Genomic DNA, 27,005 nt, shown 5'->3' with positions numbered 1-27,005 from the left:
AAATATATCTGACTGCTGTATAATTATACCTACTTCATTTTCTATTAGGTCTGTGTTTATCGAGTAAGAAATAATACACCAGGCTTTTAACATGTTTTTTTTTTTTATTATTTTTATATGAACATTTAAATTAAAGAACCTCATTAATGTTGAAACAATTAGTAATATTTCTAAAACAGCGCAGATAAAAAACTTTAGATAATCACACATGGATTTTAAAACAAAAGTGAGTGAACAAAATGACAACCTGCTCTCCAGGTAGTGTAGAAGCTGCGTAGTACTGTATTCTCAAGGTGTGTACTCAGGGTAGTGTTTCATATTCTCTGTTGCATAATGTTTGTATACTACATTGTTTTTTTTTTAACGTTACTCTAATTTACAGAACACACACAGAAAATGTCCTCCTTCACTCTGGTTTTATAAATATTCCTCAACTTTTATTGCGTAATTAGTTCCACTTTCTGTTCTTGTTTATCTTTTGAATAATTTAAAATATATATATATATATCTAAAAAAAATCTGAATGTTAGCCACTAGATGGCATTATATTTTCACTGTATAGATTTGTATGCATTTGCAAAATCCAAAATCATACTTATACCGATCTTTTACAGAACTAGCCAGAGAGCTGGATTTCACTGAAGAGCAAATTCACCAAATACGAATTGAAAATCCAAATTCCTTACAGGATCAGAGCCATGCATTGCTAAAATATTGGCTTGACAGAGATGGAAAGCAAGCAACAGGTAAATCATGAAGCACACTTAATGCATGGGTAACCTAAACAATAGTTATAAGCAAGGTAAAAATTCTTAATATGTTAAATGTTAAGTTTAAACACTGTGATGTAGTTTGTTGAGCAGTGATTAGTCACATTGCTAGGGATAAAGCCTAGCACAAATGGTTTTGATTGAACTGAGCTTTCTGGAAACAAGTGCTAAAAGATTAATAGAATGAGGGTCTGCTTTGATAATCTGCTGTTCAGTACAATCCTGAAGATTAGTAATTTCCTTCTAATTACTGTTATTAATATTGTAATTCCCAGATCCACTCATCTTCGAGGAAAAGGAACTATGAACTGCTCTCTCTTTTTATGTAGACCTTATTGTAGTGAGGCAAAAGAATTTAAATAGCCACCCATTCCTTGAGGTTCTAAACCTCACTGCTGGTTTGGTAGGAGCAGGATCAATAACAATATAGCCCAAGCGTAGTACAGGGGCTATGCAGTATATTAATGCTAACCCTAAAAGTTACATTGCCATATGCCTATGGAGTTCCTCTATACAGGTTGGGGAGTCATCAATACTATTAAACCATTTGTACTTACCTACCGTTGCTCGATGCATATGCAATGGATGTCCTGAATCCTCACCTTTTTCACTATTATATACTTGCCAAAGTTTACTTGTTGGCCTCAGGAGACCCAGGGGAGGTGAGCGTGTGGTGGTGTGGCTCGATGAATCACGTCATTTTCGGGACCACAATTACACAATAATCATATCACTAATCCCCACCCTCACTCACTACACTAATAAAGTGGGCTTGATTCGGGAGGTTGCCCTGCTCTCTGGACTCCCAGAAATTTGTGAGTCTCCCAGACATTCCCGGGAGAGTAGGAACTATGCACTATTATGGTTGATTTTGACAAAAGGCTTCATTCTTCATTTTTATGAGAAAAAACTTGATGCATAAGATTGATTCAAGACTTTTGTCCTCATATGTGATTGAAGTTGGTTTCTCAAGTCTATATTCACTACAGCCTTGGAAATTGCTTAAAAACTTCATTTACCTAACCCAAATCGAAGAACCGGATTTTTTCACATAGAGCTGGTGGCTTTTTATTTCCCCCCTCACTTTTTGGTACTTATGTTAAAGGCAAAATGTAAAATCTGTGCATTCTATAGAATGCCTGAATTATATCATGCAAAGTATGAATAGACATGAAAAATCCTACAATTTCTTGACATTTGCTCATGCCAGGATTTGAAACTTTGCCTTTATCACATAGAATCTTCTCTGAGAGCTTCCCTTTGCTTGGGTAAGAGCCTGAATTGTGTTTTGGGGTACTTTTTCTTTACGGGGGAGATGGGGGGATTGACTTATTTTTAATAGCTTGGTATATTTTTAAAATTGAGATATGAGGGCATCAGTAATAAGTTATCTACACAATTGGATAACTATTAATAAAGGTAAGGACTGAGAGGACACGTTTCATTCTGCACATTTGGGGGTAGATTTACTAAATTGCAGGTTTGAAAAAGTGGAGATGTTGCCTTTAGCAACCAATCAGATTCTAGCTTTCATTTATTTAGTGCATTCTACAAAATGACAGATAGAATCTGATTGGTTGCTATAGACTAGATTACCACTTTTATAAACCCGCAGTTTAGTAAATATACCCCTTGGTCTGCAATGTCAGTGATATAAGGAAGGCTTGGTTGTTTAGTTTGTAATACAGTGCTATAATCAAGACGAAGTTCCTGGCACCTGACACTGAATTGAATCTCCCCTTGTTAGATTGGTACATGTCATGGGTTAAGTGACTTTATCTGGAAAGGATGAACATGCCTTTGTCCTTTGCTTGGCCACTGAAACTGCTGCCAGCATCATTCTGTACAGTAGATACAAAGGAATCCACTTACTACACTAACTTGCCTAGATCAGTATAATAAAGATTCCAGCGGCAAAAACAGAGATGGGGTAAATCTAGTCCTAAGAGTAAGCCGTCATAATCCCTGGCCATTAAAGAGACAAACAGTGTCACAAAATAACACAGAAAACTGGCATGTATATGACTCTGGATAGACTGTGCAAATGTTGTCCTGTACAAATGAATTAAATTCCTCTTCAGTTTGTTTAGTTGTCTTTGTTTTTGTTAAATTACAGACACCAGTCTAAACCAGTGCCTCACCAAGATTAACAGAATGGATATTGTTCATCTTATGGAAACATGTATCAAAGAGCCTATGCTACACCATGCCAACCGCACTTATGCTGATATAGAGCAGACAATTAACCTGGATCATAGTGAAGGTAATGAGCTGCAACAGTTGATAAGTCAAACATAAATACAAATGAAGCCTTGTTTACTGTATTGTACCTCCCCATCATGTGCCTGATTCATTAAGGCACGTCAATGCCGATGCATGCCGTATTTTGTGTAAAATCGTTCAAATTGTTCTGCGCTTGGCTAGAAACAAACCATGCGCCAGAGGCGCAGCAATGTCCAATTCATTTTCAAGCATAAAGGACCCTACAGCCCACGATTTCAGGAGCAGAACGCGGAGGAGAATGGGCATATTCACATCGTCAATTTGCAATAAGGACGTGCCAACTCAAGCGTATGCACCAGTGTCTGATTCAAGATTCGGGCATCTCAAAACTATGTGTTTTTCTGTCGTATCACTTGCACCAGCTACAGGTCTAGTTACAGTTATGTGCTGCTTCCTCATTTGAAAGAGAATCTTCCTTGTTTACAAGGTAGTCAGCCCCACATGGTGTTTTCTCATTCATTAAGATAAAAGATGTGGAAAAAACACCCATGTGCTTGGGGAATTTACTTCTGCAGAGGAACTGGTAATATAGGATTTGAATGAATAACCAGAAGGGGGCATCTCCTCTAGGGCTGTTTTTAACCGTTTTTTTGTAATGAATAAAACTGATGTATTTATGTTCTCAGGTTTCTCTGCTCTTCAGGATGAATTCTGTAGTCCACAGAAGAAGACCATTGTTACTCATTTAAATTCTCAAGACAGCGATAGAGGTGAACACCCCCCTCTGGTGTCTGAAGAGGATGTTTCAATCAGCTATTCATCCTTCCATGAAAGCTCAAAAGATGACAAATCTGTTGCAGAGATGATCCGACAACTACAGAAAGAAAAAGTGGAAGCTGAGTTCTCAGGGGAGTCACAGGATTTATCAAAGGCCTTATCTTCTGAACAAGAATATCTGTAAGATTTCTCCTGTTGGATATATATATAAGGTGTTTTTATTCTGATGTGCCATATTGTATGTACAACAAATAGTCTATATAATTGTACTTAAATATCTCTTCTTCTGGCTTATTACAATAACATGTACTTCTAAGCCGTGGACAGACCAAATAACAATATTATACCTAAAAAGATGAAAAATGTTCTCTGTTGGGTAGTACTCTTCTTACAAAAGTAAACTAAAGATGTAAAATCATTTACTTTTCCTTCTGTGTACTCCACTTACATCCTTGGGGGCATATTTAATTAGGTTTCCGGTCCGCGGTAACGGGCCACAAAGTCAATCCACGGTACCGCAATAACGTGGATTTTCGTGCGCACTTCATAGGGTTGCATAGGAAAATCCGCGTTATTGCAGTACCGTATTACCATCAATACTGCGTAGTTTTCACGGTAACGCGCATTACTGCGGACCGGACCTAATTGAATATGCCCCTTATTGTTTTCACACAGTCACCATGAGCCATCATTGCAGACAGTCACAAACTTTTCATAGTCACACAGTACAATTTCGGCAATTCAACCTGGTCATCAAATGTCCATATCTGTAATGTAGCCAGACTTTTGCTTGGCTAAATTGCTTTGATCCGGCCAGTCAGGCTCCATAGCAAGCCACCAGGTATTCTTCAGGTTGCAGGCAACCTCACACATCTGATTGAATCTGTGTCTATACAGAGTGAATCGGAAGACCAGACAAAATGAAACACAAATTAAAGCATGTGTGGGTCTAAAGCTATCTCCATTTCTGTCATGCTTGAGATTTCCTATATCCTGCCTCTCATTTATCTGTAAATCTAGTAACTGATCCAACCTGTCATATTCACACGGTTTGCAGTACCCTTGTTTGGCCAGATTAGATGGTGCTTTTGAGCAGATATCTAGTTAATTAATTCCGCAGGAGAGTCTCGCTATAAAAAGTAATGTACCCTAAAGAGAGCAGTAGTCAGCTCTATAAAAAGCAATGTGTCCTAAAGAGGGCAGGGAAGTGTTTAAGCAGTGAAATGGTAGGCTTTAATGAACACGTGGGTTTTAAGGGAGTGTTTGAAGCTTTGCAGGCTAGGGGATAGTCTGATAAAACAAGGGAGATCATTCCAGAGGTGGAGACAGCAGGGGAGAGATCTTGACTGCAGGAGTGAGACGTGGTTACAGAGTTTAGGTGAGGCAGCTGTCGTTGGACGATCAGAGTGTCGAGAGTGAGCATGTATGGAGATGAGGTTGGAGATGTAGGGAGCTTTGTAGGTGAGGATGCGAAGTTTGAGGAGGATTCTGTAGAGGAAAAGAAGCCAATGTAAGCCTTGGCAGAGAGGAGACGCAGAAGTGGAGTAATGAGAGAGGAAGTCTTACCAAAGCATATAGATTGAAGAGGAGTGAGGCGAGTACAGGGGAGCTAAGTGAAATGAAGGTTGCAATAAAAAAGGCGAGAAATGATCAGAGAATGGATGAGAGTTTTGGTGACATCAAGGGAGCGGAAGGGTCTGATATGAGCCAAGTCTTGCCACGATTAAGCACACACAACGAAACGTGCGTGCTGGATGCTCCTGCCTGTTATATTATAGGGGTTCATATTTATGCCAAATCGCTCCAATAGATACAAAGTTAGATGGAGCAAATGATAGAAAAGTGTCTTGCTATCTACCTATTATATACCAGCGTGATATATCCTGTAGATCAACAGGCTAGCTAGGTTTATCTACTTGCTAATCCTGAGATTAGTCCTCAGTATCATCCATACACCAGACATGGTCTATGGAGTGTTAACTTAAGAACGACTTCTTTGCTCATGGGAGATGGGCTATTTAACCAGCTTATTATATTGTATGTATGGCTTTTGGCGCATCCAGTGAATTTTAATAGCACACAGTTGTTTTAAGATTAACACACTTTTATATTTCGCTGATCCATACAGCTAATAAAAGTTAAGTTTTAAACAGTTCCAATTTTCTCTTTCATGAGTCTCTAATAGAGAGTACCAGTGCACCTGAAAATAATCTCTCTTTCCCTTGTCATTTATGAGCCAAGTTTTGCAGAGATGAAAGTATCAGGATTGAATGTGGGGAGTGAAGGAGGAGAAGTCAAGGATGACACCCAGACATAGAGCAGAGGACCAAGAATGGAGGGACTCTCACAGGAAGTATGGATGGGGGGGAAGAGGCGTCAAATGTAGAAACAGAAAAAGAGCAGTTAGAGAGGAAGGAGGTGAACCAAGGAGGGGGGGGGGCAGAAGCCAGATTAGGAAAGGATTGAGGAGGAAGTTGTCAGAGAGGTAATTTATGAGGCGGTTGTACCAAAGTCATCTGAGTAATTTGGAGGCAAAGGGCAAAAGAGAGATGAAGTGGTAGTTAGACAAGGATATTGTTCAAAAGAGATGTCTTGCATCCTGGTACTCTGGTGAGCATGGTGAGGAGCTCTGACATTTCATTAGTGGTTATTTAAACTAGTTGAGAGACAGGCAACAAAAAAATTCGATCTGCTACTGTAAAGATGATAAAATGTGTATTGATAGTGGCAGATCAAGGAAAAGCAGTACAGTTTTAAATTATACGTGTAGAAATGCTTGACATTTCGGAAATAAGATCACTGTGGTCAAGCATTGGGAAAAGCGAGTAGCAAAGGAAAATATATTAATAGTAGTATAGATATATTTATAGCATGAAGAGGCAGTTTATAGGTCACTGGTGAGACCTCACACTAAGTACTTTGTATTCATGAAAAAACAGAGAAGGGCTACAAAAATGGTGCATAGGCTGCTTAACAAAAACTATTCAGGCAAGAACTGAACACATACAACTTAGAAGAGAAAAAGGGACAGAGGGGAGATGATAGAAACATTTATATATATATCAAAGGGAATTATTTATGAAAAGGAGTTCAGGAAGGCAGTATTGTTAAAAAATAAGATATCTAGAATAAGGGGATACACTTTAAAATTGGAAGGCGACAGAATGAAAGGGTAATATAAAAGGTTTTTTTTACAGTATGGTTGATAGATTCATGGAATAGTCTCTCAGCACAAATGGTGGGAACTTATATAGTACATAGTTAAGACGTCAATAGAAAATATCAAGAGAAACAAATATATGCAAAACAGGCAGACTAGACCAGTGATTCTTAAACCTGGTTCTCAGGACCCCTAACAGTGCATGTTTTCCATATGGTGTATTTATTATTGACACATTGTAACAGATCACCAGCTGGTATAATTATTTCACTTGTCACGTGGAAGACATGCAGATGCAGTCACAATTCCGACACTGGAAATGTCAGCAGTTAACCCGTCGACTTGAAAATATATGTTTGTATTACACACATAAAGTATTAAGTAGACTGTCACGAACACACTCCAGCTGCCGTGACTTTGGGGTGTTTGCTATATGAGGTCACACACGATTCCAGTCTGCAGTCTCTCTTTACCTATCACACAGGTTATAGATCTACTGAATCGCCCCAAACAGTGCACAAACTTCACACACTTCAGGTTTGCCACAACCTATTGAAAACGGGCAATAGGACCCCAATATACTGGCACACAAGGCTTCTAGTTGCTCCCAGGCTAGCAAGACCCACACCAGCGAACAAAGGGTTAACTCTTCACACCTCCAGACTGTTACACAAATGTAAATGCAAGCACACACTAAGCTTGTTAATCAAATGTATCAACAAATCACACACTGGCATTCAAAGGGTTAACTAGGTCGAGCTATATTCTTCTTAACAGGCTAATGGATTCGTTAGAGTATCAAGGACGCAACATATTAAATTATAGATTTATTATACCAAAGTACAGGGCATTCAGATATAAATAATTATTAGTAAACAATTAATAGATTGAGATAACATATACAAGCAAAGCAGTTTAAAATAAAAGGGCTTACATTCAGAGTAGCACTTCCATGAATTTGCATTTTCTGGACAAGGGAAATTGGTTTGGAAGATGGACAGCTTATCAATGTGAATTGATTTCCCACAAGTCTGACAATTTGTTGGAACTGGTCTCAGTTTTTTAAAGACACTTCAACACCTGTCCCCACCCCCAGGGGTTGTGTCTGTGATACTTTTTTCAATCACCATTTGCATGTTGCCTGATTTACTACCCAATTCTACTATGTGACATAACTTTTTTGTGGCGCGTCACACAGACCCAATTTCATTATTAATTAATCCTCTAAGAATTTGTCCATCTTTTGATGCCAAACATGATAAAATTATGTGACATACCTTTTCCCAAAATATGTGATTATAACTGTTCCCGGATACCGCCAGTACCTGTCATTCACAACCCTGGTGTGATTTCTGCTCCTTGGTATGGAGTGCCACCCATATTTCCCAAAATATAAACTATAAAGACATTTTCCTTTGAAGCCCATATTTCTAAATACCTGTATAGGATTTCAAATGTGGCCTTTGTCTCCAAGATTCTCAACTAGGCATCTGGCTCTCATTTACATTTAGTGGTTCTTTATGTTTACACTACCTATTGAAAGGAAGTCATTTAGGAAGTGGAATACATGATCAAAACAATGGATGTATGTGATCTGCATATCTTAAGCAGGTCTCCTCACAAAAGGGTTTGCTCAACCTAATTACCTCCTACTTGGCTAATTGTTCAATTTTAAAAACATTTAGTCAAACATTTATCTAGTTGAAAATCAGGTTCATTTATGTATCAGTGCAATATTTTATTTGGGTCCTGGCATTTAATATTCTATTTCATCATATCAGATTTATGCTCTCATCCTTGCATACACCTAAAGCACCTATGGTATATTAATTATGTCCCAAGTATTTCCATGAAGTGGATCGCATTTAACAGAAGGAATACTGTTCCAACCATGACTGTGGAGGTTTCAGGAGAGGTGATGGGCACTTCAATGCTTTGGCCAGCTACATTTGCCTCCAGACCACCAATTAGGCATCTTCAGATATATTGTATGTTGTGTTATGTATGTTATCACACGTAAAATATTAGAATTTACATGAATGTAAAAAAAAAATAAGAAAGAAATAGTTCAACAAATAAATGCTGCCACTTGTCTTTTTGCAGTGTTACATCTCCTGATTTAGAAAACAAATTGCCGGAGGCAACAGATGACTCGCTATGCTGCAAGGAAATGACTCAGTCTCCTCAAGGGACATGTGAAGATTTTGGTAGGCCTTGTATGGAGACTCCTGTGTCCGATCAGCTTAGTGAATCTCCCATTGTACAAGAACCAGATGATTTGTCAGAGCAGGAAGACCATGGCGCAAGCAGAAATGACCTCTTCATAGTGGAATCATCGGACGAGCACGCAGACAAGCTGGAATGCGTTTCTGAATACAAGTCATTTGACTCATTTGAAAAGGTAAAGCACTACAAAGATTTTGGGTTGGTTATAAAATACAAATGGCAGGCTAACAGTGTAGATTTAAAATACATTTGTGTATATTTAAAGTATAATTCCTGCCTACAGCCAACCAGTTTGTGGACTCAAATTGTCTCATGTCTCTCTGATTTCACTTGTTACTAGTGAATTCATAGGCCACATTCTCAAGAACGCTGGTTCAGGAAACAAAATTGTTACTCCCATTCGGGCTCACTTAGAATTGGACGCATATGTGCTCAAAATGTACACAGGGAAAAAACACATGTTAAAAAAAGCGTATGTAAGTGTATTTGTTCAGTTTAATCCACCTCAAGACTTTTCCAGCTCAAAATAGTATCAGATGCACCAGACGTAAGTCAAGCATATAAATACTTAAGCCCCACGGACCTGTGGGGATAGTGTAGAGAAAGCATAAAGACAGAGCAGGGATGTGAAAGTGTAAATAGTGAATGCAAAAATCGCATTACCTTATTTGTACACAAAATAAAAGTAATATAATGAAGTGTAATATACACAAAAGAGTGTATATAACTGTCTTAACAGTATTGTTTCTAAATGCAAAAGTCACATTTTCCAAATAAAATATTACATACAAACTCAAATACAAATTAAATTAAATGAAATTAAGTTAAATTAAATACAAACATATGTTATGTCAATCTTCGATTCTGCAGTAGATTCAATGAAAGTGACATATAAGTAATGCGAATAGACTGCTGTTACTTCATATAATATAGCCAAAATGCCAATGAATTTAGTATTATCAGCTGGAGGGGTTAATTTCGTAATTAGCCAATCAGAAGAGGCTAGCTGCTGATAGTAATTATTATTGTTGTGCATTGTTGCACCAAACCTCCAACACACACAGTGATATGCCTCCTAACATGTGTCCACATCTCATTGAGTCACATTTACGCGAATAATGCCCTTACTGTACTTGTGTTGCGCTATCCTGCTCCTTCTCTCCCCATTCAATGATGCACAAAAGTCTACATACAGACATATGCGTAAGCATTTTTTGTGTACTTGTGCAGTATGGAAATGTATATTTTATGGATGTACATCCAACTCTATTTCATTTAAGTTAAAAAACGGGATTTCATTGAAACTTTTGGCAGCTTTCGCCCCTTGGTCCTAGCTCAGTTATTACTTTCAAAACCATTCCAATTAAAATATCATTATAGCCACAGCGCATGGGAAAAAAATTAGACTTTGTATATTGTTAATAGATGCTTAGCTGCATTCAGAGTAGTCTGAAATATGAAAGCTCCTTATCTCTACAACTGAATATTGTTTATCAATGCAAATGTATTAGATTTATGGAAACAAGAAACAGTCTTTACTAAAAAAAAAAAGTCTATATATGGCCAAAAATGAAACTAGTGCATTTGCTGTGCAATTTAGGTAGTGCTAGCTATGTTGTAAATTGAAAAGTGGTTAAAGCTCATCTAGATGAAGTTGTGGCATTACAAATTTACAATTCCCACCTGCTCTTACTTGCATTATGTAGGACATCAAGCCGTTATCCTCTTTTTTTCCAACTTTCAATCACATAATTTAAGAAGTGACTTGAATGTATAATTTTCTAACCGTCCTGCAGGTACCATCAGCTCACTAAGTGGCTGCTACAAGGAACACAATGTATGTGCTAGAAATGGAAGATACACATGCTTTTTCCTATAACAAATGGACAGACCCTATAATACATTTTCAGAATTGTTATTACAGAATATGCAACTTCATTGCACAGGTTCCCCATCTTTAGTCTAGTGATTTTGATTATTCTCTTGAGAAGACTAGAAAAATAGGCACGATTGGTGCTCCACACAGATCGTTTGGAATTCTTTGTCTAAACTATTTTCCATTTTGTGAAATGAATGGAAACTGGCGATTGAGAACGGACAATCATCCAACCACCAATTGTTTTGCGTTTTTTCTAAGTAAATTTTTTCCACTTGAAGCCCAAAAGATAGTGAACAGCGTATAATAAATATCTTACCATTTGTCAGTATTAAGGAATTGTTTAAACCCCAAGTTGAATATCATGTTTTGAGTTAAGAAAACAAGTTTCCTGCAAAGTATTTGAGCCAGTGGCAGTGAAAGGAAACAAAAAGTGATCTAGAAAATGGAATAAAGTTGATTGGCATTATTTTGACTGGACTAAATACATTCACTCCTGGGTACTTCTACATTAATAAATTAGTAATACTGCAAGTCTAATACAACACAACACAAACACAGCAAACACAGTCTAATGGCTTTCGTTTGCCTTACTGTTTGACGGAAGCTTGTTTTCTACGTCACCAAATTATTATTAGTAGTTAAATTTTAATAGATTTTAAGGCAGCCAGATATATGGCATGGTAAATAGACTACTGCTTCCATGCCTCCACCAGGAGCTAGCAGAGGAGCTAGGTGAGCTAGAGACCAACTCAGATGAGGACGAGATGGTAACTACCAGGGTCGTTCGCCGACGTGTGATTATTCAGGTACAAAGTGTTTAACTCCTGCATGTCCCTGCGCCAGTGGCTGTAAAGTCCTGGCTATATTTGCAGGGGTCATGAGGGGCAATTATTTATTAAGTAATATGGCTGTCTGCATGTTTTCCTTACTAATGCATGTCCAGTTTGTTTACGTTCTCAGCACCGCACAGTAGTGTCAATAGAAAAAGTAGATTATGAGCTTCCTCATCTCACCTTCAAAAGTTCGGATAGAAGACCAACATAACGCTGATAGTAACTCCTTCTGTAATGACTACTGCACTTTTGTCCAAAGTTCTATGCATGTAGTTAACACTTTTTTCTTTTGCAGACTTGTTTTTGGAGTTTTGTTGTTAGTAATCTTTAGATATTTATTTTGGTATCATGCACCCTCTAATAATGGATAGGGTTTACTTATGTGAGTTGGACTTAAGTAAATGCCCTTCTTTTGTTTTTTGTATTATTTAGGCAGACAATATGCCTGACATACTCCCTGAGACTGTGACTGAAGAGCAATACACAGATGAGCATGGCCATACTGTGGTAAAAAAGGTACAGTATGTACTGAATAACGTCTTTTAAGTGAATGCATTGTCTTCTAGATCTTCTCAAGTGCTAGTACACAATCCTGGGGTAAGGGCTGTACATTATAGTAAAGCAAGAGTCCTGGTCATAATCTGTATAAAAGAAACACATATCTATATCTAGTATTAGTACAACAGTGGAATCCCTGACCTAGTAGACCAGTTCCTTTATTAATGGAGAACTCAATTGTCTCTTGAAGCTCCTATTGTTGTATTTGGGGGTAGAATTAATCCTCTACAAGTAAGTGTACCAAGTTTCCCAGAAGCCTATCAGCAGAGCTGTAGCTAGGGCTGTGCAATAGGGGGCGACCACCCAGGGGACACCTCTGAAGAGGGGCGCAGTTTATGAATATTTTAGCTTCATTTGGTTAAAATTGAGGGCGAAGGGGACGTCATTGTTGTTTCTCGCCCTAGGCGCTAAAATATGAAGTTACAGCTTTGTCTACCAGAGTTTATTTTTTACAATCATCCTTAGTGTTTGGGGATTGTGACTGCACTTGCTTAGCTGTAAAGTCTTTAAGGACCAGCAGTGGAACATTTTATTTTCAGCACCATAACCTCAGTTGTGCAGATCCTTCCTACTCTCACCAGTTACTTGTGTAACCACACAACTCTGTACTCACAGAATCCCTCAGAGTATTTCACCCCATTTGTACCAGTTTTGAAGACTGTCCTTGTCACTGTAATTATATAACATGGAATGGTTATTTCCTTAGAATTCAGATTCCTGTTGAGGACAAATGAATAGGGGCCTGATTCATTAAGGATCTTAACTTAAGAAACTTCTTATTTCAGTCTCCTGGACAAAACCATGTTACAATGCAAGGGGTGCAAATGAGTATTCTGTTTTGCACATAAGTTAAATACTGACTGTTTTTTCATGTAGCACACAAATACTTGATAGCTTATTTGTACACTGAAATTTAAAATTGATATTTGTGTGCTACATGAAAAAACAGTCAGTATTTAACTTATGTGCAAAACAGAATACTAATTTGCACCCCTTGCGTTGTAACATGGTTTTGTCCAGGAGACTGAAATAAGAAGTTTCTCAAGTTAAGATCCTTAATGAATCAGGCCCTAGGTTCTTATAGCCGTTTTACTGTATTTGGTACCCAAAATAAAACATGTGGTGCAAACTATGTCACAGTCTGTGGTCTCTAAGTTTTGTAGTTAAAAATAGCTAAACTCCAAAGCATTCTGTCTCAGAATATGTGTCTACCAATGGACATATCCCTTCTAGAATATGCCCATCTATCATCCCCTGATATCAGAGAGGTTTACACCCTACACTGGAATCCCCACTGTTACCTAAGTATGAAGCTCTGGAATCATTCATGCACCAGGAAGGCCAGAGGGCCATCATATAATACAGAAGGTACCTTTGTTGAGCAGGTGACCTGTTCTATATATAGATCTGTAACTTTGTCCTAGCTATTAAAACAGCGGTTTTGATGTAGTGGTGGGGGTACCAGGTGGAGGGATGTCCAGTGCTCTTACATCACTGTTAACTATTGTTTGCAGGTGACCTCTGTTAGTTTCACATAACAAGGTCTCCTGTAGTTGTGGGCAGCCGGTGATTATTACTAAGAGATTCATAAAGACAAACCTATACCAGAGAGCTCATGTTCTAACTGGAGATATGGCAGTGACCTGTCAGAGTCAGCCGTACATTTCATGGGAAGCACAACCTATGTACAACACGTTTTACTTATTAGAATAATGATTTCAACATTCACTTTCACCCCTACACAGGTCACTCGGAAAATTATTAGAAGATTTGTTTTACCTGACGGCACAGAGAAAGAAGAAGTGATGGCACAGGGGGGAGCTCAGGAGCCAATGACAATAGAAGAGGGAGATTCTGTGTCTAAAGTTCTCAAACGCACCGTACTCAAGAGCGACAGTGAACAGTCTGAGGTGAGCCAGACTAAACAACATCAGTTTAAAATAAGTAGTTGTAATAAATTATACATGCTGATGCATTTGTGTATAGGCACGGAATGCCCAGAAAATATAGCATAAATTAGGTGTGAACCCATTTATTATTAAACATGCATATTAATGGATGAGAACCATACAAAGCCTCACAAAACACAGGAAAAGTAATATATTATACCCTGAGTAGAATACCTCTATAAGTAATAAATTATTGATGCTTATTAAACATGCTGAATCATATTCAGTCCTTGGGAGGGTAATAAAAAAAACACCATTAATAATTCCCTAACAATAAATGAATAAAGAGTTGATGCACTGAGAACATATTCACAAGACAGAAAAGATGATTAGTGCAGTTGCTAACAATTAAATATATGATGATGGATTAAAGAACCGAATTTCCAGGAAAACAGTCTTTTATCTACTATTTCTAATTGTGGCATGAAAACATCTATATGGGACATTTTGCAAAAGCTAATTACCGATTAATGTGACTGCTTTCATAAAGTCATTACATTGCTGCTATTTAAATGAGACCAAGGGGTAAATGTATCAAGCTGAGAGTTTTTCGGCGGGTTTGAAAAAACAGATTCTAGCTATCATTTATTTAGTACATTCTACAAAATGATAGCTAGAATATGATTGGTTGCTATAGGCAAAACTCTCTGCTTGATACATTTACACCCAAAACTGGTTAGGAAGAGTAATCTGCGAAAGTAAAATTTGCTTTGGTTGTTTTTGACGACGGACAAAATAGATCCTTATATGTTTGAACTTGTATTGAGTTTGCCTTTGGATGTAGGTATGATTCAAATGATAGACTTTGGGTTATTTGTCAGAGTCATATTAAAATGATTAAGGGTGGTATCACACAGATAGTTTATCTGCTGTTTTTCTTTTACCTTTTTTAAAGAGGTTTTTCTATTGCAGGGAAAGCGTTTTTCCTAGATGTCATCACCCAATACATATGGCAGCTATGGCAGCTGCTAAAAAGCTGTATTAGTTGCTAACATTACACATATCTTACTTGTATAATGATTGAAAATATTGAAAGAAAATTGTTTAACCCCCCCCCCCCCCCACACACAAAACCTCATGCTGAGTAATTCATATATGAACCATGAAGATAAAATACATTGTTCAGCAATAACTTGACATTCCGCTGCAACTGTGTTAAAAATGAAGGTTTTCCGCCATTATAGACTGCTGAAGCTCCTTCCCCATCTTCAGGATTGTGTCCTAATGGGACTTCATAGAGGTCAAAAGCTGAGACTGCAGGAGTTTCAGTTGCGGTGACATCACTGGATCTGCCCCTGTGTATGAGTCCACTAATCCACACAATGCATTTCTATAAAGCAAGTCTGACAACATTTCCCTATTAATATGACCACTATTTGCACAGGAGTGAAAGAGATCATAGTGACATAGGGAATGATTCATTAAGGAAAGTAAAGCAAAATAATGAGTAACTTTTCACCTGGGCAAATCCGTGTTGCATTGGAGGTGGCGATAAGTTTAAAATGTGGGGACAGACTTCTAGTTGGGGTAGGGCATGTCCTAGATTAACTTTACAATTCAGTGTACAAATAAAGCTATCAAGTATTTGTGTGCTATATGAAAAAAATAGCCAGTATTTAACTTATGAGCAAAATAATAAACTAATTTACACATCTTGCATTGTAACATGGTTTTGTCCAAGAGAAAACGTACTAATTTTTTTTGTCTTGCTTTCCTTAATGAATCAGGCCCATAGAGATATATTTAGTGAAGTATAAACTTGTCCGTTCTTTCAGATGCATTACTCAGCTCACTAGTAGCCTTTGAAGTACGGGCTTTTATTGTTCAGGAAACTGTACATATCTTTAATCGGTATTGTACTTTAATGCTACATGTATCCAATACAACTTACAACTTTGCAGGCTGCATACAGTATTTATTCAGTTATAAGTATTCCATTAGTTTCTCTTGAATTTAATGTCTTTGATATCTATTATAAGCAAAAAATCTACCATTGAAATTTACCATTTTAAAACAAAACAATCAATGCACCAGTTGGAGTTTGAGATCTAGTAATTGCGCAAATAATGTTTTTGTTTATTTTTTCAATATGTGCGTGTGTGTATATATGTGTGTGTCTGTATCATATATAACAATTTGTATCAGTAACTATATCTTACCTGATTAACAGATTTTCGAATGGCAAATTCATACATTTTAGTTTACTAACCAATCTACGTCTTGGATATCATTAACTAACACAGTGATATTGTGCACAGTTTGCAACGATTCATCCATTCATTTGACGGTAATTCATATTGCCCACATACTCCATGCTTTAAGTTAGTGTCATGTACCCTATAGGTGACAATGTTCTTAAGTTGCTAATCCTTATTTCTGGCCAGATTTTTATGGGGTCTTAAAGACAAAATAAAATTTCCCAAAAATATAACAAACTAAATGCCAAAAATAAAATTGTGTCACCAGATCTCATTCTCTGAGCCCCAAGTTTTATCATCAGTGTTCGAAGCTGAACTCGTGAAAGGACGTAAGGTCAGCAAAGTTGTGAAGAAAACCATGGTCCATGGTGAAAGGACAGAGAAATATCTTGGAGACCCTAGTTTAGCTTCTGATCTTCCATCAGCCAAGGATGACTTTGAACAGGTAACATGGTAATGATGGATGGCCCCCTGCTGTTGGAAAAAGGCCTCTTTATAATAACATAGTTTCTTTACTTTTCTGTTTCTTTTGTAGCCAAATTATTGTACAACTATCTTTCAGTGTTAAATAGAAACACCATAAAATAAACCAAGCAAACTATATGGCGTGTAGTTTACACATTCACAGTTGTTAATCCAAACCTTTCCCCAGTGAACATTGTTATTTACATAATAATTGAGTTTCCTCTAAATTAAACCCTATAAACAAGCACAGAGGATTGAAGAACATAAAAAGCTCAGTAAAGCCTCCTGTACAATCTGTTAATTAATCTGACAACATCCAAAGGGATACACTGTTTGTAAACATATTGACATATGCAAATATCCCTCAGCCAAGGCACACAAATAGATACTTCAGGGACGTGGTGAATAAGCTTGCTGAGATGGGAAATCTAATAGCTTTTCCATAACGATAAAATAAATTGCAATCGCTTGACTGAAAATGACTATAAATTCTAGTATGTGTGACAGTGATTGCCAATCTTAAATTATGATGTGGTATTTCTAAGTAAGAAGTTCACTCATTCTCATGGAAGCAAACATGCGATAGATAGATAGATAGATTAGATAGATAGATAGATAGATAGATAGATAGATAGATAGATAGATAGATATTGGCTTAAGAGATATATACTGTAATGGAACAAGTCACCGCCAGGCCTTTTATCAAAATTTAGTGGGGATCCCAGTCAGTCCTCAAAAGAACAGAGCGAATGCCTTGGGAAGCTGGAGCAACATTAGATAGATGATTATTAGAAATATATTATAGAGAGAGACATGAAATATGATAGATATGAGATATGATAGCTATAAGATGTGAGAGAATTGAGAGAAATATACATTGGAGATGGAGAAATAGATGCATAGACAGATAATAGACAGACATTTGACAGACCTAAGTCAGATATGATAACTATTAGATATGTATTATATAGATAGATATGAGATTCATAAACAAATATTATATAGTGAATGTGGCATGTGCAAAAGTTTGGGTCCCTTCCAGTTGATTTAGTAATACTTTCTTATTAATACTTTAATTTTACTGGCTTAGAATTCCAATACTCTGACCCATCCAACTCCTCAGGATGTTGTGGATACACACAACAAACATATACTCCTTTAAGCACCTGACTGAGGACTTGAAAATAAATTCCAATGTCAGTGTTAGGCTGCTGGCCCTGATCACCAACCCACAGAACTAGATGACGGAGGTTTATTACCTATAGCAGCCGCCTTTCCCTTAGAGCTTGATGCGCTCACCGGTACTCAGATGCCCCCAGGACTTAGCTCCAGGTGTAGTGAGGGTTGGTAATGCAGAACCACAGCGGCAGGTCAGGAGACTGGTAGAAAGCAGCGGATAGTTAAAACGATAGCCAATGTCAAGGGTCACAGGCAAGCAGGGTAGTCAATAAACACGCCAGAGGTCGGGGTCACAGGCAAGGTAGCAGGGTCCAAGGTACAAGCCAAAAAGGGTCAGGGTCATGCGCAAACAGGCAGAGTCCAAAATCCAAGCAGGGGTCATACACAGGAAATCCAACAGAGTATCCACAGGGGGGGTACAGCAAACAGGAGCAGGTCAGCAAGACTGGATCAGAAATGCTATAACCGGCAGGGATGCTAAGCCCTCCCTGCCTTTAATACTTAGAGCAGCCAATAGGAACCTGCCACCAGCCCCCATTCAGGTGCAGGCTAATACAATTAAGAGAGCTACTTAATCAGCCCACAGGCTGTGGGATCTACTGCACATGAGCCCGGCTATTCAGCTTGCCGGAGTGCATAGAGATTGTTTTCGGTGTCCGGCCGTTGCCCTGGCAACGGTCGGCCCGAATTTCCGGAAGTGACATCCCGGTCGTCATAGCGACGGCCAGGACACCCAAAATGCTTCACCGCCTTTGGGTAAAGGCAGTGAAGCATTTGAAGAAAAGAGCACCTTGGTGGACGTTAAGCATGGGGATACATCTATTAGTATTTGGGTTTGTGTGGCAGCCAGTGGCACAGAAATTATTGTTCAGGCAGAATGGATTCCACTAAATATTAACAAGATATTGGATATTTGAGCAAGACAACAATCCAAATCATATACTTACAGGTACAAAAAAATAAGGGTTAGAACGGCCATCACTGTCCCTGGACTTGAAGTTTTTTGAAAATCTCTGGGAAATCCCCAAACATGCAATGCAAGCAAGACAACCTAAGAATTATTCTGCGAGGGAGAGTGGAAGGAAATTTGTAATGCAAGAACAGAATTTTTTTAGCAGGCTACAAGAAATGTTTAGTAGGAAGTGTTACTAAGTACTGACTTACAAAGTGTCCCAAATGTTCAATTTCTATTTTATTTTTCAATCTGTTCAGCAAATTCAGCAAATAAATAGTCATTGTGCATTAAAATGTACAAAAATCTAGAATATTTAAGTTTTTCGTGTTAGCTTCAGATTCAGTGAAATGCGCAAAATGACCAGAGGGGCACAAACTTTTACACATAACTGCAAGACCACGCTGTCTCGGTTTGAGATGCAGTGGTTTATATTTAAGGTATCATAGGTATGTCACCGTTTTTAGGCCTGAGAAAGCCTGTAGCAGTTTGTCCTGACAATCACTTGTCCTCTCTGCAGGCAATCTAACCTCTAGTGAACTTTCAGAGAGGGAGAGTTGATTTTAAATTCTTTATGTAAGTCTCAGTTATTAACTATAAAATATTGCTTTTAAATTCTGTGTGTGACCTGAAGCAATGAGGATGGAAATCAAACACAGCTGAAATTTTATTTGGGCAAAAAAACATAGATAGAACCTTAAGCGTAAAGGGTAAAAAATGTAAAGAGTAAGAGAAGTTGTTTAGCTACTCTATAGGGACAACATGCAAGAAAGTCACTCCAGGTAAGTAGACTTCTGAGCAATGCCATATTCACGGCAGCCCAGTTGAATAAATACTGTATACACTAGTTTTTATGGAGCATGACACAAACTTGTGCAAACAATGAATATCCACCAACAGACAGCTTATTTCACCCTGCTCAGTGTAGGATAGGATTTTCTGCTCAACATGTGAAGTTTACTTAAACAATCAGCAGAGTTAGGAAGATTGTTAAGCTACACACCTTGGACAGTTTCCTTAGTTTAAAAAAAGACACATAAACTTCATCTCTCGAATGTTAATTCTCCTGAATAGAAGTGGCCTATTTACATATACCATTAAGGTAGCACAGAAGTCATTAATGTAACATGTTAATATAAGCTAGGCATGTAACCATCACTTAGAATGTCTTGATATGTTTTAAAACGGCAGATATACTGTATAGTTCTAGCTGTTACTAGATATTTGCAAATCAGGAAAGCATTGCTTAGTTAATTTCATTGTTGAGATTTATGTGTGCTCTCTAGTGAATATTGGCTGCCTCTCTTTTAGATGTATTATTCATGCTCTGAAGGACAAAACATGCAAAATCACTCAGCAGTAAGTTCTCTGTTCATTTTTAGGCTCTAAGCTATGTGGGTGGAGATGTGAATGTTCTTCTACCCAATTTAGTGGAAACACAGATTACCAAAGAGGACGGAACTGTTATAAAAAGGTTTGGGAAGGCATGACATCAATATTAATTGATTGCAGTGAAACTAACATTAGTGTTCACCTATTCACTTAAAGAGCATTGTCACCTACACACAGCGGAGGCAGTTATTTTATGGGCTGAACCAATAAACATGATAATTCTAGCAGATACCTTCATGACAAAAATTTGCAAGACACTAGTGCCTATCTGCCTTCTCACCATGTCTAGGTGACCAGCAAACGTAACCTGTAGGATTGCAACTGTAATATTATAATATTACTCTATAAAATCATCCTAACTTCTGCTTCCATTATTAACTTCAATTAAAGCATATGACCGTTAATTATCTATTTATTAAATCATGCTGTACTATACTGGGCAGATATCAACCAGATTAACCTCTGAATATCATTTCAACCATGTACTGCAGCAAAATACATTTTTCATCTATAGTTTACCCATTTTCAACTTCTATAAGAAGCATTAATGTGCAGTTCGCACTGCCTTTTTCCCCAGAAAAAGTTAAAGTTGTCCCACTCAGACCAGATACAACCCATTTTTTTATGAGGAAACCGTGATTATTGACTTTAAAGTTTAAGGACAGCGTTATTTAAAGGAGTAATATTATAATACATGTGATCTATGTAAATCATAGTTGCCTACTCTCCAGGAATGTCCGGGAGACTCACGAATTTCTGGGAGTCCTCCCGGACTCCCAGGAGAACAGGGCAACTTTACGGTTCCTAGCCCTTTCAATAGTTAAGTGAAGCGATTTGCATGCCATCGTAGCCCCACCGCCTGCTGTAATATCCCAGTAAATGTGATGCCCGTATAGGGGCCGGGGCCAAATGACGCAATTCACCTCCCCCCGCCCCACATGCCCACCTCCCCCCGATCTCCCGGAACAGAACTTGCCAAAGTTGGCAAATATAATGTAGAGTGTGGTTCACAGTTAACAATCAGACAATGTCAGCCACTCACTCCCATGAGCTATGCAGAAGGTGGTGCTGTTGTTGTTACTACTGAAAAATTGAACTTAGAACTCTTTTACACCTGTATGAAAAACACAAATTTAATAAAAATCTGTTTTATGAATACACATTAGGTATGTGTGAATGGCTTGATGTGCATACTTAAAGCTGTGTGTGCTTTGTTTTTTTACAGTCCAGAAAAAATAAGTGCGCAAATCCTACTTTTACAGCGATGCATCTTAAAAAAAGGAATGCTTAACTATAATAACAAATGCACATGAGCTAATATATCAATATTTACAAATACACACTTATGAATGTGTGAAAGGTTTTTAAGTCATATGTATCACTACATCTCAAAGGAAAAAACAATGTTGTTCTACTTTGTTATTTAAATAATGAGGCTGAAATTCTATTCTAATGAATCACAGCACTATTTATTTTGAATGGATCCTTTGGCGGTTTGTTTTCTAGTTGGAGGGGTGTTACTAAAACAAAACAAAAAACAAGAACCATTGTTTTAACTAAATAAAATTTTGCATCATTCTGGGCTCATGGTTTGATTCATTTCTAATATCTATAGTATATTGTTATACATTGTATATTCTTCATTGGCGCTTTTGTGTGTCTGCATAATTTTGGAAACTTTTAAATCAATGGGTGAATTATATGTTTTGGTAGTGTTGCTGCCAGTCAGATTTTGCCAATTGTTTCACCAGCCATGTTTCACATTTCATATAAGGTCAACAATACAGTTATATATTCCAAGGTTAACAGCAAATAGTTTGTTCCTAAAATATGCTTTTAAGTCATGATTAAATGTAGTATACATAAAGTGTTACATTTAAAATGATGTATTCACAGCTTAATGCAATGTATTATAATAATATCTTACTGATATTATGAGAAACATATATTTTTATAAATTTATGATTAATCATAGTTTATAAATAATGCAAATCGTATTAGCTATATATTATACAGATTCCTTTTCTGTATAAAAACAATAGTATTGGCCATGCCTGTAACAACAGTTCTAGGTCTACTCTATTGTATGTTATTTTAGCAGGTTAACCATTGTTTGCACAGGTTCTCCAAATAATTAAGTTGAATTTTATTAAATGACTATATTCTTTACTAAAAAATGTATAGATGGTTATAATGCCTACTTGTAAATAGTGTTACATGTCTTCCGGTAGAGGTATAATGTGGCGTTTGCTCCTGAAAGGCTTTGTTTAAAAAAAAATCATACATAAGTTGTTGACTTTTTCCTCATGAGAACTTCTCATGAGGAACTTCTCTAACCCACTATTGTTTGAGCTGCTCATTTAAGATATTTTGCTTGGTATTTGTCTTTCTTGGAAGTGTGCTTTTTTTTTTATTTGTGTATGTGCATTGTATCAATTTTTTCACATGACTAACTGAAGATTTAAAAAGCAGTAATGAATCAACCCGAAATGTGTCAAAACTTTTTCTACATAACAGATTTTACATTATAATTTGCAGAAATTTTTGCTGAAACTGTATTTGCTCCTGATCTTAAAAAAAAAGAGAAAAAGTTTAATTGATAATATTTTTATTATATACTCCAAGTACACTTGGATATATCAGAATCAAATAGTATAGTTAAGGTGTGAGCATTTGCCGTGAGTAGATGTGAAGGGGTTTCATGTAAACAAATACTAGTTCTGTCAGTCATTTTATCATTTTTGACCTGTGTGTGTCTGCAGCCATGGGTTCTCAATCACAAGTGATACACCAGTTTTTGGAGGGCAGAAGAGTTTTGTTTCTAAATTTTTAAAGTTCCATAGCTGCCAAAGGTGCTTTTCCAAGTGCTATGCAAGATACTTAAATAATGTATGCCTTTAAAATATGTTACCCTCTCTGTATTTTTCTGGTATGGATAAAATCAGATTATAAGAGATGTTTGGGGGTCCCATGACTGTAAAGAAACCATTTTTCCATTCAGGCTCAGTAATACAAATATAACATAGATAATTGACAAAGTGAGCTTGGGATATAGCGGTTTGGGGAGATTTGCTTCAAAGTACTATGAGCATGAAGCTTAATGTATTTGAACACACTTGGGATATGGGTTTTGCTGTGTATTCTTTTGAGGTTTGCTTTATTTGAATACATTTGTGGTGAGTGTTTTGCTGTGTATTCTAATGAAAACTTAAACTCAAGTGGTTTGCTGTATATTTCAAGGGCTTGAGGGAGCTTGGGCAGTAAGTTCTCTTAACCCCTTCATAATCATAACCAGTATGGTGCAAGCTTACAATTTTTGCATTTTTATTTTACGCTGGCTTCACTGGGAATAACTTTCCATGTCAAATTCTAAATAAGCACATTTTATATTTTCTTTTAGAATTTAGGCTTTTATATGGTAGCATGTTCTATTAAGGGTGAAGAAAGGGGGTATGCTAGTAAAAGTGCAGGGCCCTGAGATTATTGCTGCCAGCTATATATAGAAGCAGAAATTAAAGCCCAGTGAGAGGACACAAAGGGATTCAAAAAGAGAGAGGAGAAAAATAAGCTAGCTAAAACCACATTGCGGGCCTGATTCATTAAAGAAAGTTAAGCAAAAGTAAGCAAGTAAGGCAAAACCATGTTGCATTGGAGGGGGAGGTAAATTTAAAATGTGATTGCAGATTTATAGTTACTGGACCAAGTGGTGTCACTGTGCTTGTAAATTTTCTAAAGTTTGCACACACAGATAACTGTTACTAACATCTGTTGAAAATACAGCTTTCATCAGGCTAATAACATTTTTAAATTACACTTGACTGAAGTATTTTAGAATGTTTAACATACAATACATGTGTTTTATGTCCTACAGAACAATGATGAATAAAGCTAACACACAAAAGAGGACTGTGGTGAAGGACCAGCATGGGAAACATGTTTTTGTTGAGCAGCTGGAGGATGTTCCTGAAGTGCTACACAAGGATGACCTTCAGACTGACCTTCAGCAACTTCTCAACCGCTTCTGTGTAGAGGACTGGGAGAAAGAGGCCAAATGAGATGCTGCGGCATCATATTTACAACATATCTGTAGTCAGTATGCAAAATATACATTCTCTTCCACGCACAAGGGCCACGAGTAACATATGCACTGGGTGACACTGACGCTCCTGCTCTACAAATGTCATAAACAAAATGATCCGTTTTCTGTGTCTGTTTGTAAATGCAAGGATAATTTGTGACCAAAGATAGCATCCTTTTGGATGGTATATCCATTTTTTTAATTTTGTTTTTTAGTTTTAATGAATTCAGATTGTTGTTTTCCTCCCACTTGTAAGATTTGACCACAGGCCTCTTCATAGTGTCTACAAAGATAACTTTAAAATGAATGGATCATACTATGTTACCTACCAAACTGAATGTGCTTGGATCTGAAGATTTCAGAAGCTACTGCAGGCCTTGACTTATATGTAGATTATTGGAAAGCAAAGTGATGAATGAAGGTTATTGTTCAAAGACTTACCGTTACAAGTTATTCTAGTGTCTATCAATGGTTCTAAATCATCTATACAATGTTGAGATTTTCTGAAGTAAAAGAAAAATGTAAAGAAACAGGTAACCAATTTGCTAGCTGCTTATAAAATGCATAATTACTTATTCAGATATTCTAAACTGGACACGTGGTAGAGTCAAGTCCTCAACTACACTACTGCAGATATTTGTTCACATCAATGCTTTAGCAGACCACATTGTCTTATAACTAATGGAAATGTCTGCTGGTCACAGCACTGTAAATAATGTAATGGGAGAGAGATTTCCCCAGTTAAAGAAAAAATAAATAAGTCACCGTGTTTATCAGGATTTCCTATGGCACATGCATGTGGCATTAAACAAAGATTAAATTAAACTCCTGTAATCATGTGTGGAACTTGTTAACCCTCTTAGCACTGAGCAAGCAGTTTTCACAAATGTGTCCTCTTCTATTTCTGTATTTTATTTTTATGTCAAAAGCTAAAAACACAATGCAGGTTTCCGTTATTCTATTTTTTATGTTTTTATGTCGGAATTAATCCTTGGAAATGATTATAGCATTTATGCACTTTTTTTTTTAAAGAAGGGATTATAAAAAAAGGAAATATTTTTTGTCTTCTGTACCTTATTCTTCTTGTGGTTTAAACTATGTAGCCTTTTAACGTACAAAATATATATATATAAATACATATACGCACTATACATTTTAAACCCGTTTATTTAATGTAAGTATAGATTGGGAATCAAACAAAAATAACAAAACATTGCATTAATCTAGAAGTTGCTAATTTATAAATAATACAAAAAATGAAAAAAATAAATAAAAACAAATTAGGCCTTTGCTCTTAAGGATTTAGAGGGGGAAAGACCCACCTAGAGAGTTGAATGTCAGTTGTAAATTAATAGGATTTCATTAAATTCCTTGTAAAAGAATGAATTCTAAAGAGTGCTTTGGTTTAATTAAAAAGACCTACCGTGTAGCTTCATATTATTTCTGGCAGAAACATTGCTAAATTCCTTTCTCGGTAACCAAAGTCAGGTCATTTACCATAAAATCTGGAAGTCGGAGTCTTGCGGCTACTGTTATTTAGGACTGCCATGTCCATTGTGACAATGTCTGAAGAAAAAGTTCTGTTGTGCTATTTGCGGTGCAGATGATGTATGTGTAACAGCATAAATTGTTAATCACTTTTATGGGTTCTGATTCCTTTTTTTATTTCTGCTCTGTTATAAAAGAAAAAAAACTACTGTGAGAAGTGGCATTTAAGTTGATGATTCAGCATTGTGTTCCCATGGTGATAACACTAATTTAATATATCTATGAGGGCATGTATTAAAATGGCAAAAATAAATCACACTAACAATACATAGCTGCAATGTGTACAATGGCTGATTTAATTAAATAAAGTGTTCAATGTACAAATAATTGCTTGTTTCATTCTCTGGCAATCTTATATGCATAGTGGTAGTAAACATATCTAACATATATATTAACAGTATCTGCATTGCCAAATATGAGTTTTACAGGTATAAGCTATACTATGAAATGAATAAAAATTTTTAATTATTTTTCCCTTTAATCATTGTTATCCTATATGATTATTTTCAAACACCAACAAGAAATTTTAGGGAACCTATTTAACCCATGATCCTGGATTTACCAGGTCACTCATTTGAAACTAAGACATATGAAATACACATGCTGCATTACAATTGCATCTGACCCGGCAACCCAACATAGCCTCTAATAACAGAGATAATGCCGTCTGTTTCCAACTTTCTAGCATGGTCTTTGTCACGATTCAGCACTCACTTGAGCCTGCGTGTGTGACAAAGGGTTAATCAAAAGCAACCACCTAGTCTGTTTAAAAATTATTAACGCTCCCTGTCTAGATTCACTTTTGCCTTACCAATTAT

General features: G+C 36.9%; 1 protein-coding gene across 22 annotated transcripts in view; it reads left to right on the top strand.

The window, feature by feature from the left end:
- Positions 1 to 26,514, top strand: part of ANK2 (ankyrin 2) — a 202,091-nt gene extending 175,577 nt beyond the window's left edge. For all 22 annotated transcript variants that reach the window (XM_075200369.1, XM_075200386.1, XM_075200383.1 and 19 more), the window contains 10 exons: positions 615 to 746; positions 2,887 to 3,033; positions 3,680 to 3,950; positions 9,034 to 9,331; positions 11,749 to 11,841; positions 12,301 to 12,384; positions 14,172 to 14,336; positions 16,842 to 17,018; positions 20,552 to 20,643; positions 24,433 to 26,514. In XM_075200369.1, coding sequence (XP_075056470.1) covers positions 615 to 746; positions 2,887 to 3,033; positions 3,680 to 3,950; positions 9,034 to 9,331; positions 11,749 to 11,841; positions 12,301 to 12,384; positions 14,172 to 14,336; positions 16,842 to 17,018; positions 20,552 to 20,643; positions 24,433 to 24,616 — 1,643 coding nt within the window. In that variant the 3' untranslated portion in view covers positions 24,617 to 26,514. The remainder of the gene's footprint in view (positions 1 to 614; positions 747 to 2,886; positions 3,034 to 3,679; positions 3,951 to 9,033; positions 9,332 to 11,748; positions 11,842 to 12,300; positions 12,385 to 14,171; positions 14,337 to 16,841; positions 17,019 to 20,551; positions 20,644 to 24,432) is intronic.
- Positions 26,515 to 27,005: the final 491 nt, after the last annotated feature.

This window comes from Mixophyes fleayi, chromosome 1 (genome assembly GCF_038048845.1).
Source record: "Mixophyes fleayi isolate aMixFle1 chromosome 1, aMixFle1.hap1, whole genome shotgun sequence".
NCBI classification, from domain to species: Eukaryota; Metazoa; Chordata; class Amphibia; order Anura; family Limnodynastidae; genus Mixophyes; species Mixophyes fleayi.
Note: the sequence above shows the minus strand (reverse complement) of the source record. Positions and strands in the feature narration are given on the sequence as shown.